A 15,477-nucleotide genomic window follows, 5' to 3' on the forward strand; every position below is an offset into this window, starting at 1 on the left:
CCACTGACGAAACTTTAAACGACCTTTTCGTTCAGTTCTGGGCCATTATCGAGTCTCAAATGAACGAATTAACAGTAGATAACCAGGGGAGAGAGAGAGAGAGAGAGAGAGGCAGAGAGGCTGGTTTTTTCAGATCTAGAAGGCATAGCAGAGCCATTGCTGTGTGTGTTTTCAGAGAATATAGTCTGATGATGGTAAGTGAATTCTCCCGGTCACAGACCGGGCCGCGGGGGCGTTGACCCCCGGAACTCTCTCCAGGTAAACTCCAGGTAAATAAGCACTGTAATAGATACTTCAGAAAAATAATCTTTCTCCCGGTGATAAGTATGGTAGTATGTCAAGCTCCAAGAGAGGTCCTCGGCAGCGGTCTACTGAGGACGACCTAACTTTATTATTACTGTTATTACTATTATTAGTACAGTTTAGAGAGCCTAAGATAACTCAAACGTTATTTTATTGCATATTTCGACGATGCAGTGTTATTTCGTGTATTTTCTAAGAAACCTCAGTTTTTACCTAAAATATTCATATATGCTACATAAAAAAAAGTATGAGTTTCCTTACTTTTCCCAAAGTAGTAGTGGTGGCTAAAGCTCTCGCTTCACACTGCGAGGACCCAGGTTCGATTCCCGGCGAGGGTAGAAATATTGGGCGTGTTTCCTTACACCAGTTTTGTCTGTTCTCCAATAAAATGGGTACCTGGGTGTTAGTCGACTGGTGTGGGTCGCATCCTGGGACAAAACTGACCTAATTTGCCCGAAAAGCTCTGCATAACAAGCGGCTTTCTATATAGTAGTATGTCATTATGTCAGCTATGATCTGTATACCTTGTGCATGTACGTACTTGTAGAAATAAAGATATTGTTGTTAATTATTATTATTATTATTACTATACATGTATATATAATATATATATATATATATATATATATATATATATATATATATATATATATATATATATATATATATATAGAAGAGGGTAATACTATTGGAGCTTTGAGACTTATAACCAGTGAGGATACCATCGCTCCCAAGGACGTCAGCACGGCACAAGCTCTGAAGGACAAACATCCACCCAGGGCTCCCAGTACCAACATTGACCTCCCTGACATTGCAGCAGGCGAAGAACATCTAACCTTACAGGATGCTGATGTGTATAAAGCTGCTATGTCATTTCCACAGGGTTCAGCAGGAGGTTTCACTGGTTTAAGGCCTCAACACTTAAAACAAATACTCAATCCAGCACTTGGTGAGGTTTCAGAGAGGCTGCTGTCTGAACTCACCAAATTTTCCAACCTGTGCCTGGCTGGCGGTGTCCCAGAGGCCATCAGACCCTTTTTCTTTGGTGCCTCATTGTGTGCCCTCCGCAAAAAGGATGGCGGAATCAGGCCCATTGCAGTGGGTAACACCCTTCGGCGCCTAGTCGCCAAGGCTGCAGTAAGAAGGGTGAGTCAAGAGGCTGCTGCAATGCTGAAACCAACTCAGCTCGGTTTCGGCGTTCAACAGGGCTGTGAAGCAGCTGCCCACGCAGCACGAGTATATATCAAAAACATGTCCTATGAAAAAGCCTTGGTCAAATTGGACTTTGCCAATGCTTTCAACTCAGTCAGAAGGGATGCTGCTCTCCAAGCAGTTTATAGAAACTTCCCTTCCCTTTATCCCTTCATAGAATCGTGTTATAGTGTGACTTCAAAACTATTGTTTGGGGACCATGAAATTGACTCGTGTGAGGGCGTGCAACAGGGGGACCCTCTCGCCCCCTTTCTATTTTGTTTGGTCATCAAGGAAGTCACGGAGGCACTCTCCAGCGAGCTCAATATCTGGTTCCTGGACGACGGTACCCTGGCTGGCACAACAGAGTCTCTCCTGGAGGACATCAGTAAAATTAAAGACATGGGAGAAAGCCTGGGCCTTTCTTTAAACCCCTCCAAATGTGAAATAGTTTCTACCAATCAACAGTTGATACAGAATATTAGTACCGTTTTACCAGGAGCACGAGCCATTGATCCAGCCAATAGCACTCTCCTCGGTGCTCCTCTTGGGTCCAATGCCATCGATCTGGTCCTAGGAAAAAAAGTCTCAGACCTCCGGACGATGGAAAGCAGGATGAAAGACATTGACACACACGATGCCTTCTACCTACTCACCAGGTGCCTGTCAACGCCAAAACTTACCTATTTTCTGAGATGCTCCCCAGCCTTCAGCAGTCCAAAACTCAAGGAATATGACTCTCTCCTGAAGGCCATGCTAGAGAGTGTATTGAATCTTTCCCTTGACGATGGACAGTGGTTGCAAGCCTCACTTCCGGTCAGGCTTGGAGGGCTAGGAGTACGCAGATCCTCCCAGATTGCTCTACCAGCTTTCCTATCCTCTTCCATTGCATCAAACGAGTTGATAAGACAAATTCTTCCTGACACCCTCAGTGACTCAGCAGGAATAGAAGACCCTAGCTATGTCAGTGCCATCACCGAATGGGAGACTCTTGCTGCTCCAGCACCAAACCCTAGTGCAGCACTGGCTCACAAACAGTCAAGCTGGGATAGCCCAATTGCTGAAAAGGTGCTTGCCAACATGCTCAGGGCTGCAACATCAGATAGGGAGATTGCCCGTCTCCAGGCTGTGAGTGCACCTCACTCCGGGGACTTCCTCCAAACAGTTCCCATATCGGCAATGGGAACGCGACTCGACCCTAAGACCCTCCGTATTGCAGTGGCTCTGCGCCTTGCTGCCCCAATTCACACAGAATATATGTGTATTTGCGGCGAAGTGCAAGCAGACCAATACGGACTACATGGTCTTAACTGTTCCAAAACCAAGGGCTGGCATGCAAGACACAATGAGGTCAACGACATCATTAAGAGAACCCTTGCTACAGCTGGATGCCCTGCCGAGAGGGAGCCACGATCACTTGCAGCAAACAATACCCACAACCCAGCAAACCGCCCCGACGGGATCACCATCTATCCTTGGAAGAATGGCAAGCTCTTAGCATGGGACTATACCTGTGTGTCCACACTGGCTGACACCTATATCCATCACAGTGTGGGGCGACAGGGAGGAGCTGCTGACCACAGGGAGGAGTACAAGATCAGCAAGTACAGGGACATTAGCCAACAGTATCAATTTGTCCCAGTGGGATCGGAGACCTTGGGATCATGGGGAAAAAATGCCACACGTTTCCTTAAAGAATTGGGTTCCAGACTCATCGACACCACCAGGGACCCAAGGGCAGCCACTTTCATGTTCCAGCGCCTCAGCGTCGCCATCCAGAGGGGAAATGCTTGCTGCATACTTGGCTCACGTCCAGCCTCGGAGGAGCTGGAGGAAATTCATCATCTTTGATACATTGTGCCATTGTATTCATGTTTATGTTTTTTTCTGTAAATGTATTTTGTTTATTAATAAATGTTCACATAGAATTAGAAACATATAGGGGGTGGTAGGAGAAGAAAATATTCAAACAGCTCCGGGGAGAACCTTGAGTTTTCTCTGAGGTACGTTTATTGTCTTCTCTGAGGATGAGGGTCCCCATTCCAGCTATAGAGGTGGTACTTATATATATATATATATATATCTATATATATAATTATTATGATTATTATTATTATTATTATTATTATTATTATTATTATTATTATTATTATTATTAGTCAGGTGATATCACAGCAGTTTGGATGAGGAACCCCCCTGAAGGTGGAAGCTTGAGAGAAAACGGTGAGGGATAACTATGAGAGTGAGGAGAGCTCCAGAGAAAACGGTCTCTTCTGAATGCTTGTCAATAATGTCTTATATGTTCTAGAAGCTATATTGGCTAGTGGATCAAGAAACTGCAGGTGGGAGGAGACAGGTGTGGGTGTACACTACGAGACAATAGAGAGTACTGTAATAGCTTACGTTACATGTAGAGAATGTACGTAAACACGAGGGTCAAGGCTGAAGCTGCTGCGATAGGTTGTTGCTTCAACAATAATGGGAAGTCAGGGGCGTTCCTGAGACTAGCAGCTCTCTTGTAGTGGTAAAACGGAAGCAGCCCAAGATGTGAGAGCAGTTTTTTATAGTAACTGTTTATACATCCGACAAGTAGATGAATAAGATACATGTTCAACTCTGTCTTTTTTTTGTGGAGGCCTTTCACCAACCAGTGACTTCGTCAGTCCAGCACTGAGGGACTGATTACCTCAAACTTCACGTTTTTTATCGTCTCCATGATTACTCTCTGTATTGGATTGATAACGCCACTGGTCGGCGAAACGTCTTCACAGTAAAAATACTTAGGAGTTGTACATGTGTCTCATTCATCTACATATTAAGTAAAAGGACACAAGTGGAACTAATGTGACATTTTACTGTGGCAACGTTTCGCTCTCCAGGAGCTTTGTCAAGCCAAGAGCCAAACGTTGCCACAATACAAGGTCACGTTAGTTGAACTTGTGGCCTTTTACCTAACATACTGTCGATAATTCTACTAACCTTATTACACATCTACATGTTAGAATAATGCGGGGTAGATCTTCCACTGTGTTAGAGCAGTGTTGGGTAGAGAGGGCGCTGTGGGAGACGTTACAACAGTGTATAATAGTCTTGCCAATATGTTATAACAAGTTGTTATAACAACTTGGGAAAGGCTTCCCAAGTTGTTGAAACAGTATAGGGTAAAGGGGAAAGTTGCTTTGTACTTTAGAAGAGTGACTTTCCTAGCTGTGAGAACAAGACTTCCCGAAAATATAAGAAGAGTGATGAGAAGGAGAAAGACTACCCGAGGTATTTGTGTATTTTCGGGCTTGCTTGCGTGCCCGCGTGCGTTCGGGTGTGCTGTCGTTCGTACTAGCATGCGTGTAGAGATGATGGTATTGCATGTGGCGTGCCTGGAGTGTGAAGGTTCACACTGGTATTGCGTGAGCTTCAATAAACCATCATTCTCCCTACGGAGCTGCCACTGCCTAAGCCTAGGATTATCATGCATCCACATCGACCATCTTCCGCGAGTTATGACGTAAGTCGAACTCATTTCCAGCATACGATAGTCGCAGGTCACGGCACCTGGCGTAGGACTTTAGAGTCGGTGCTCGTATGTGTAGAACATGTGGGTTGACCCTTGCGAGGCAGTCCAGCAGGGATTGTAGCTGCTGCCATTGCGCGGCATTACTTTCCCCACAAGTGTGGAAGGTGACACGACTCGTGGATATAAACTTTTGTGATAAATAAGAAGGATTTGGCGGCATAGTTGGTCACACCAGCTGTGCGTCACAGCTGGTGTTGGTCACAGAGCTGGTCACACCATTGTCTTCACTGCTTGGTCTTAGACCAGTCTATAAAAATAGTATTAGTTATTATTAGGTTAACTTAACTTAAATGATCCTAAATTTACACAGTTAACTAAGTGACATAAAGAGAAGGGTGACGCCTGGCAGCGGGGCGTTGCACCTCAGTCAGTTCGCTGTGAAGACGTACCGAAGTATTGCTTCCCAATGTGCTGTATGACCCTTTGTCACAGTATTTTGTATATCGTGATCACGTGTCCTCTCGTTCTGCACGCCTCCAGAGACTTGGGATTAAGTCCCTTAAGTTTTTCTTCGCAGTTCCTGGACCAGACGAGCCTGGTCCAGGATCTGGCTGCGGGAGTAGGAACACTCACGACACTGGTTACAGGTATATATCAGGCATTTCATTGAAGGCTTTAGCCTGGTGGTCAATCTATGACCTGCTTTTTTTTCTTTTGTTTTCCCGAAGGTTATTCATCTAATTACTGGTCTGATGTTGATGAAATGATTACGAGGAGAGTTCGTTTACTGTAGTAGGTCGCAGCCGAGGCTGAACGAAATGTACAGGATGTTTCAAAATGATGGACCCGATCGTGAAATATCCTGCTTTGAAATTGTGTCCATCTCTTTGAAACACATATGTGCTCCAGAGAGCCTCCAGTACCTACCATAGACAGTTGAGATCGAGAGGGAACTGTATACAGGGTTACCTGGAATATACTTGGAGGGTGACTTAAGAAATCGTAATGACACGATTGCAAATAAACCATACCCCCGGCCGGGATTGAACCCGCGGTCATAGAGTCTCAAAACTCCAGCCCGGGCTGGAGTTTTGAGACTCTATGACCGCGGGTTCAATCCCGGCCGGGGGTATGGTTTATACTTGGAGGGTGTTCCGGAGGTCAACGCCCCCGCGGCCCAGTCCTTGATCAGGACCTTATCCTCCGGTGGATCAGGGTCTCATCAACCAGGCTGTTACTGCTGGCCGCACGTACTCCAGTGCACGAACCACAGCACGGTAATGCGAAGTCTGGTACAGACAACAGTGAGAGGGCGCTGAATATATCCAGAAAAACAAGTGAACAACAGATATTCCTTTCTGCTTCATTATTTTTTTTTTTTGGGGGGGGGGATTAATTGTGTGGTTGCTGTGATCTCCTATGATAGAACACAAGCATAATTTCTATTGTATTTCAAGTTGGGTAGTGTTGCTGCTATGTTATTTTTCGGAGAATCGCGTCTTCACTGCTGTGTTGTCTGACCCATACGGGGTTAGTGCTTTATATATATATATGGTGTTATGCAAAAATCGCGAACAAGTGATACAAGATGGAAAACCACGGGGGTGTTGAATGATAGCTCTAGGCCTTCCGTGTTGCAATCAACACTTCATAGGGAGCTTGCAATGTTGCAGAAAGAGGTCCACGCAGGTACGATCGTATTTGCTTGTACTTCCTTTTTTCTGGAATATTGCAAGCTCCTGATGATGTGTTGATTGCAATACGAAAGGCCTAAAGTTATCAGCTCCCCCTCCCCCCCCCGTGGTTGTTTTGCATGGTATTATAATATTTGGCACACACTGGTGTTTCCTCTGAGCTTAAGTTGTGTTTCTTTTCAGGAGTGTTGTGGATGTGGGCGCGTGAGAGGTTGACCGTGATGGTTGCGGAGCGGCTAGAGGGCGTGGGCGGTGGCGTGGGCGGCTGGGTGTGGGTGTAGAGATGGGCGGCAAGGCGAGCACGGCAGGTGGTGGTGGGGGCGGGGTAGGGGCGGGCTTGGCTGCTGCTGCTGGGGGAGCCTCTGACGCCGCCGCTGCTGCCGCCGCCGCCGCCGCCGCCGCCGCCGCCACCCGCTCCAGGGCACTCTCCACTAGTGCAGGTACGTGCCTTATAACCCTCTCCCCCCTCCTCTTTTCCCCTCCCTCTTCACCCCTCTCCCTCTTCACCCCGCTCCCTCTTCCCCCCTCCCTCTTTACCTCGCTTTCTCTTCCCCCTCCCTCTTCACCCCGCTCCCTCCACTCTTAATTGTCTCTCATTATTTTCCTCCTCGTTATATCCTTCTCTTCTCGTTCTCATTTCCTCTCTGACGTTTCTCATTTCCTCTGTATCATACACTATGTTCACTACTCAAGGTTTCATTTATATATTTTCTCCCTCACATTTTCTATCTCACACAAATATATTTTCTATGGCAAACTTTGATATATCTCATTTTGTCTGTGGTTCCAGGTCCTTCCTTCGTGTGTGTGTGTGTGTGTGTGTGTGTGTGTGTCACAGAAGAATGTCGTGTAGGGTTAATGCTTCACTGGGTATTCTTACGTTTATGTTATGTGTGTTAGTGGTTCTGGAATTACTGCCCCCGCAGCCCAGTCTCAAAACAAGCCTTGTTAAACAAACCAGGGTTCCGGTGGGGTTACAACCCATGACAAGTGAGTTGTAAAACTCCAAACTAGTAAGTCACTGGGCCAGCTGGCTGCTGTGAGATTCAGCCATCTATGTATATTTATATACCATAGGGAGGTTAGCATGGGCCACCACTGTGACCACAAAAGCAATTCTTTACAGAAGGAATCTGCCGACAACGTGATTGGCGGCAGATTCATCTGTAAAAACTTGCATTTGTGGTCACAGTGGTGGCCCATGCTAACATCCCTATGGTGTATAAATATACCTAGTTGGAGTAATCTTATTGAAGCCAGCTGACCCAGTGGCTTACGCACTGGCCTGGAATTTTACAACTCACTTGTCATGGCTTCTAACCCCACCCGTACCCTGTTTTGTTTGCAGTCGTGTTATTTACGATGCCTTGTTAGTTAGACAGGAATATCACAGGAATAAGAGTGATTAAGGAATACACAGGAAAGTTAAGAGAAGCGTATTCTGAATGCAATTATAAGTTCACCAGGCAGAAGTGAACTTGTTCGGAGCCGGTGACTTGAAGTGCTCCGGCGCCCCTATTGAAGCCGCAAGTTATAATTTGACACAAACTGACATTTCACACTGTGATGAAGGTAACACATTGTGTTAATGAGGGGACACAAGAGGGGCTTGAATCCTGGCTTACCAGCCCGCCCTGCACCCCGTGTTAGGTCTTGTTTGCCCAACTATAATTTGATAAGTTGTAGGTTGCAATGTGTAAGTTCGAACGCGACAGACTGGCCTTTGATATTGTGTTTGATTTTCCCCCTTGTTCAACTTCAGTGAGGAAGCAATAAATCGAGGGGAAGGTGGCTGAAGTTGCAGCTTGTGAAGTATGTCTTGCCTGGGCGCCAGAGAGTTAATACAATTTGTTAATACCTACTTATCGCCAGGTAAGACAGCAGCTCTTCTGAAGTGGTGCAAGAAAAATACCAGCTGTGTTGGTCCTGCCTCACATCATGTCCAGGCTAGCACTTGTTATCCTGTCTCGGGTCATGGACAGACTAGCACATGTTATGGTAACTCAGGTTATGTACAGACTAGCATTTGTTATCCTATCTCGGTCATAGACAAATTATCACTTGTTATGGTAACTCAGGTTATGTACAATCTAGCACTTGTTATCCTATCTCGGGTCATGGACAGACTAGCACATGGTAACTCAGGTCATGTACAGGCTAGCACTTGTTATCATATAGCGGGTCATGGACAGACTAGCAGTTGTTATCCCAACTCGGGTCATGGACAGACTAGCACTTGTTATTCTGTCCCGGATCTTATCAATGCCCAGATCCATCTAAGGTATACTACCACCCCCATTCTCCAGGATACCACCCACAACCGTTGACTAACTCCTGCTGGTAGCTGACTATGGGTAAGCCACCCACAGCAGTGGAACTAACACCCAAGTTCCTGTGTACTGCTGAGTGAACAGAGGCAGTGGTGGTGCCAAGAGACTTTTCCTGTCCGAGAATAGAGTCAATCTTTCTTTTCGGACGACTATCCAACGCTCTAAAACAGAGCTACAGCAATTATTTAGGTGCAGAGTGGCCTGTACTCAGTTGCACTCGCCTAATACTGCCATCATATCAAAAGATGTGACGGTAGGCTTTCGACGCTATTACAGAAACAAAGGAGAACATCCCAAAGAGAAAGAGATTATATACACCGAGAGGTGTTAGTGTCTCAGTGTATATACACTGAGATTTTACTTTAATCTATAAATAGGGATTGATGGATATATACACCGAGAGGAGTATATATCCTTGAGACTGTATCTCAATCCCTATTCTAGGGTTAAAAGTATCTTCGGTTAGTGATATATGGGTAACATGCAGCCTTAATGACACTCGTGTAATCGATTGGTTTTAAACCCAATTAACCAACTCACCAACGCAACCCAACCCGCCCCAACAGTAATGGACAGCACGGTGATATTTTCTAGACTGTGGGCGTACTAGATATGCCCTTTGTTGATCCTAGTAGCCATCTTGAAATAAACGCCGCCATTGAGCTTCTTTATGAGAGCCTGAGACAGAATTGTTGCAGTGTGTCTCCCCATACGCTGTGTCGCCACACTATGTCGTCACATCCTGCATCCTCACGAAATATCGTCACAGTATACTCACACGCTGTATCCTCACGAAATATCATCACAGTGTACTCACACGCTGTATCCTCACGAAATATCATCACAGTGTAATCACACGCTGCCACACTACAACAATTTTCAGTTCGGTCGCAGGTACAACACAGCCAATTTGTAATTTTGTATAATTGGTATTCAAGAATAATTTCTGTTCATTGGTGTGTGTACTAGCGCTCATGCGTCGTGTGCGTGTGACGGAGAGGGATGGAGTGGGAGAGAGGGAAGGACGGACGGAGGAACAGGGCAGAAAAAGGGAGGGGAGGAAGAAAAAGTATGGGAAAATGTCAAGAAGAGGAGCAGGAGAGAAAACATAAATGGGGAAGTTATAGCTTGATAAACACGCTTTTATGCGACACCAAAGAAAACGGGAATTTAGAGAGAGAGAGAGAGAGAGAGTTAGTTTATCTTACCACACTGTACAGATACATTTTAATGTCGTTAGACTTGCCATATCGTAACAGTAGCAAAGCAGCGTTGTACAGATGAATTTCAGTATGCTAGTGGACTTGCAGTGCATGCCAGTATGCTAGTGGACTTGCAGTACATGCCAGTATACTAGTGGACTTGCAGTACATGCCAGTATACTAGTGGACTTGCAGTGCATGCCAGTATACTAGTGGACTTGCAGTGTATGCCAGTATACTAGTGGACTTGCAGTGTATGCCAGTATACTAGTGGACTTGCAGTGTATGCCAGTATACTAGTGGACTTGCAGTGTATGCCAGTATACTAGTGGACTTGCAGTGTATGCCAGTATACTAGTGGACTTGCAGTGTATGCCAGTATACTAGTGGACTTGCAGTGAATGCCAGTATACTAGTGGACTTGCAGTGTATGCCAGTATACTAGTGGACTTGCAGTGTATGCCAGTATGCTAGTGGACTTGCAGTGTATGCCAGTATACTAGTGGACTTGCAGTGTATGCCAGTATGCTAGTGGACTTGCAGTGTATGCCAGTATACTAGTGGACTTGCAGTGTATGCCAGTATACTAGTGGACTTGCAGTGTATGCCAGTATACTAGTGGACTTGCAGTGTATGCCAGTATACTAGTGGACTTGCAGTGTATGCCAGTATACTAGTGGACTTGCAGTGTATGCCAGTATGCTAGTGGACTTGCAGTGTATGCCAGTATACTAGTGGACTTGCAGTACATGCCAGTATGCTAGTGGACTTGCAGTGCATGCCAGTATACTAGTGGACTTGCAGTACATGCCAGTATACTAGTGGACTTGCAGTACATGCCAGTATACTAGTGGACTTGCAGTACATGCCAGTATACTAGTGGACTTGCAGTGTATGCCAGTATACTAGTGGACTTGCAGTGTATGCCAGTATACTAGTGGACTTGCAGTGTATGCCAGTATGCTAGTGGACTTGCAGTGTATGCCAGTATACTAGTGGACTTGCAGTACATGCCAGTATGCTAGTGGACTTGCAGTGCATGCCAGTATACTAGTGGACTTGCAGTACATGCCAGTATACTAGTGGACTTGCAGTACATGCCAGTATACTAGTGGACTTGCAGTACATGCCAGTATACTAGTGGACTTGCAGTACATGCCAGTATACTAGTGGACTTGCAGTGTATGCCAGTATACTAGTGGACTTGCAGTACATGCTAGTATACTAGTGGACTTGCAGTGCATGCCAGTATACTAGTGGACTTGCAGTGCATGCCAGTATACTAGTGGACTTGCAGTGCATGCCAGTATACTAGTGGACTTGCAGTGCATGCCAGTATACTAGTGGACTTGCAGTACATGCCAGTATACTAGTGGACTTGCAGTACATGCCAGTATACTAGTGGACTTGCAGTGTATGCCAGTATACTAGTGGACTTGCAGTACATGCCAGTATACTAGTGGACTTGCAGTACATGCCAGTATACTAGTGGACTTGCAGTGCATGCTAGTATACTAGTGGACTTGCAGTACATGCCAGTATACTAGTGGACTTGCAGTGTATGCCAGTATACTAGTGGACTTGCAGTACATGCCAGTATACTAGTGGACTTGCAGTACATGCCAGTATACTAGTGGACTTGCAGTACATGCTAGTATACTAGTGGACTTGCAGTACATGCCAGTATACTAGTGGACTTGCAGTACATGCCAGTATACTAGTGGACTTGCAGTACATGCCAGTATACTAGTGGACTTGCAGTGCATGCCAGTATACTAGTGGACTTGCAGTACATGCCAGTATACTAGTGGACTTGCAGTACATGCCAGTATACTAGTGGACTTGCAGTACATGCCAGTATACTAGTGGACTTGCAGTACATGCCAGTATACTAGTGGACTTGCAGTGCATGCCAGTATACTAGTGGACTTGCAGTGTATGCCAGTATACTAGTGGACTTGCAGTACATGCCAGTATACTAGTGGACTTGCAGTACATGCCAGTATACTAGTGGACTTGCAGTACATGCTAGTATACTAGTGTACTTGCAGTACATGCCAGTATACTAGTGGACTTGCAGTGTATGCCAGTATACTAGTGGACTTGCAGTACATGCCAGTATACTAGTGGACTTGCAGTACATGCTAGTATACTAGTGGACTTGCAGTGCACGCCAGTATACTAGTGGACTTGCAGTGCATGCCAGTATACTAGTGGACTTGCAGTGCATGCCAGTATACTAGTGGACTTGCAGTGCATGCCAGTATACTAGTGGACTTGCAGTGCATGCCAGTATACTAGTGGACTTGCAGTGCATGCCAGTATACTAGTGGACTTGCAGTGCATGCCAGTATACTAGTGGACTTGCAGTGCATGCCAGTATACTAGTGGACTTGCAGTACATGCCAGTATACTAGTGGACTTGCAGTGCATGCCAGTATGCTAGTGGACTTGCAGTGTATGCCAGTATACTAGTGGACTTGCAGTGCATGCCAGTATACTAGTGGACTTGCAGTGTATGCCAGTATACTAGTGGACTTGCAGTACATGCCAGTATACTAGTGGACTTGCAGTGTATGCCAGTATACTAGTGGACTTGCAGTACATGCCAGTATACTAGTGGACTTGCAGTACATGCCAGTATACTAGTGGACTTGCAGTGTATGCCAGTATACTAGTGGACTTGCAGTGTATGCCAGTATACTAGTGGACTTGCAGTACATGCCAGTATACTAGTGGACTTGCAGTGCATGCCAGTATACTAGTGGACTTGCAGTGTATGCCAGTATACTAGTGGACTTGCAGTGTATGCCAGTATACTAGTGGACTTGCAGTACATGCCAGTATACTAGTGGACTTGCAGTGCATGCCAGTATACTAGTGGACTTGCAGTGCATGCCAGTATACTAGTGGACCTGCAGTACATGTCAGTATACTAGTGGACTTGCAATACATGCCAGTATACTAGTGGACTTGCAGTACATGCCAGTATACTAGTGGACTTGCAGTGTATGCCAGTATACTAGTGGACTTGCAGTGTATGCCAGTATACTAGTGGACTTGCAGTACATGCCAGTATACTAGTGGACTTGCAGTGCATGCCAGTATACTAGTGGACTTGCAGTGCATGCCAGTATACTAGTGGACCTGCAGTACATGTCAGTATACTAGTGGACTTGCAATACATGCCAGTATACTAGTGGACTTGCAGTACATGCCAGTATACTAGTGGACTTGCAGTGTATGCCAGTATACTAGTGGACTTGCAGTGTATGCCAGTATACTAGTGGACTTGCAGTACATGCCAGTATACTAGTGGACTTGCAGTGCATGCCAGTATACTAGTGGACTTGCAGTGTATGCCAGTATACTAGTGGACTTGCAGTGTATGCCAGTATACTAGTGGACTTGCAGTACATGCCAGTATACTAGTGGACTTGCAGTGCATCCCAGTATACTAGTGGACTTGCAGTGCATGCCAGTATACTAGTGGACTTGCAGTGCATGCCAGTATACTAGTGGACCTGCAGTACATGTCAGTATACTAGTGGACTTGCAATACATGCCAGTATACTAGTGGACTTGCAGTACAATCCAGTATACTAGTGGACTTGCAGTGCATGCCAGTATACTAGTGGACTTGCAGTGCATGCCAGTATACTAGTGGACTTGCAGTGCATGCCAGTATACTAGTGGACCTGCAGTACATGTCAGTATACTAGTGGACTTGCAATACATGCCAGTATACTAGTGGACTTGCAGTACATGCCAGTATACTAGTGGACTTGCAGTGCATGCCAGTATACTAGTGGACTTGCAGTGCATGCCAGTATACTAGTGGACTTGCAGTGCATGCCAGTATACTAGTGGACCTGCAGTACATGTCAGTATACTAGTGGACTTGCAGTACATGCCAGTATACTAGTGGACTTGCAGTGCATGCCAGTATACTAGTGGACTTGCAGTGCATGCCAGTATACTAGTGGACTTGCAGTACATGCCAGTATACTAGTGGACTTGCAGTGCATGCCAGTATACTAGTGGACTTGCAGTGCATGCCAGTATACTAGTGGACCTGCAGTGCATGCCAGTATACTAGTGGACCTGCAGTACATGTCAGTATACTAGTGGACTTGCAGTACATGCCAGTATACTAGTGGACTTGCAGTGCATGCCAGTATACTAGTGGACTTGCAGTGCATGCCAGTATACTAGTGGACCTGCAGTACATGTCAGTATACTAGTGGACTTGCAATACATGCCAGTATACTAGTGGACTTGCAGTACATGCCAGTATACTAGTGGACTTGCAGTGCATGCCAGTATACTAGTGGACTTGCAGTGCATGCCAGTATACTAGTGGACTTGCAGTGCATGCCAGTATACTAGTGGACCTGCAGTGCATGCCAGTATACTAGTGGACCTGCAGTACATGCCAGTATACTAGTGGACTTGCAGTACATGCCAGTATACTAGTGGACTTGCAGTGCATGCCAGTATACTAGTGGACTTGCAGTACATGCCAGTATACTAGTGGACTTGCAGTACATGCCAGTATACTAGTGGACTTGCAGTGCATGCCAGTATACTAGTGGACTTGCAGTGCATGCCAGTATACTAGTGGACCTGCAGTGCATGCCAGTATACTAGTGGACCTGCAGTACATGTCAGTATACTAGTGGACTTGCAGTGCATGCCAGTATACTAGTGGACTTGCAGTGCATGCCAGTATACTAGTGGACTTGCAGTGCATGCCAGTATACTAGTGGACCTGCAGTACATGTCAGTATACTAGTGGACTTGCAATACATGCCAGTATACTAGTGGACTTGCAGTACATGCCAGTATACTAGTGGACTTGCAGTGCATGCCAGTATACTAGTAGACTTGCAGTACATGTCAGTATACTAGTGGACTTGCAGTGCATGCCAGTATACTAGTGGACTTGCAGTACATGCCAGTATACTAGTGGACTTGCAGTGCATGCCAGTATACTAGTGGACTTGCAGTGCACCCCAGTATACTAGTGGACTTGCAATGCATGCCACTATACTAGTGGACTTGCAATACATGCCAGTATACTAGTGGACTTGCAGTACATGTCAGTATAATAGTGGACTTGCAGTGCCTACCAGTATACTAGTGGACTTGCAATACATGCCAGTATCCTAGTGGACTTGCAGTACATGTCAGTATAATAGTGGACTTGCAGTGCATACCAGTATACTAGTGGACTTGCAATACAT

General features: G+C 45.7%; 1 protein-coding gene across 5 annotated transcripts in view; it reads left to right on the top strand.

The window, feature by feature from the left end:
- LOC138853517 (uncharacterized) overlaps nucleotides 1–15,477 on the top strand; it is a 123,104-nt gene that overhangs the window by 97,351 nt on the left and 10,276 nt on the right. For all 5 annotated transcript variants that reach the window (XM_070090629.1, XM_070090628.1, XM_070090630.1 and 2 more), the window contains one exon: nucleotides 6,883–7,139. In XM_070090629.1, the coding sequence (XP_069946730.1) occupies nucleotides 6,983–7,139 (157 nt within the window). In that variant the 5' untranslated portion in view covers nucleotides 6,883–6,982. The remainder of the gene's footprint in view (nucleotides 1–6,882; nucleotides 7,140–15,477) is intronic.

The sequence above is a fragment of the Cherax quadricarinatus genome, chromosome 32 (genome assembly GCF_038502225.1).
Source record: "Cherax quadricarinatus isolate ZL_2023a chromosome 32, ASM3850222v1, whole genome shotgun sequence".
NCBI lineage: Eukaryota > Metazoa > Arthropoda > Malacostraca > Decapoda > Parastacidae > Cherax > Cherax quadricarinatus.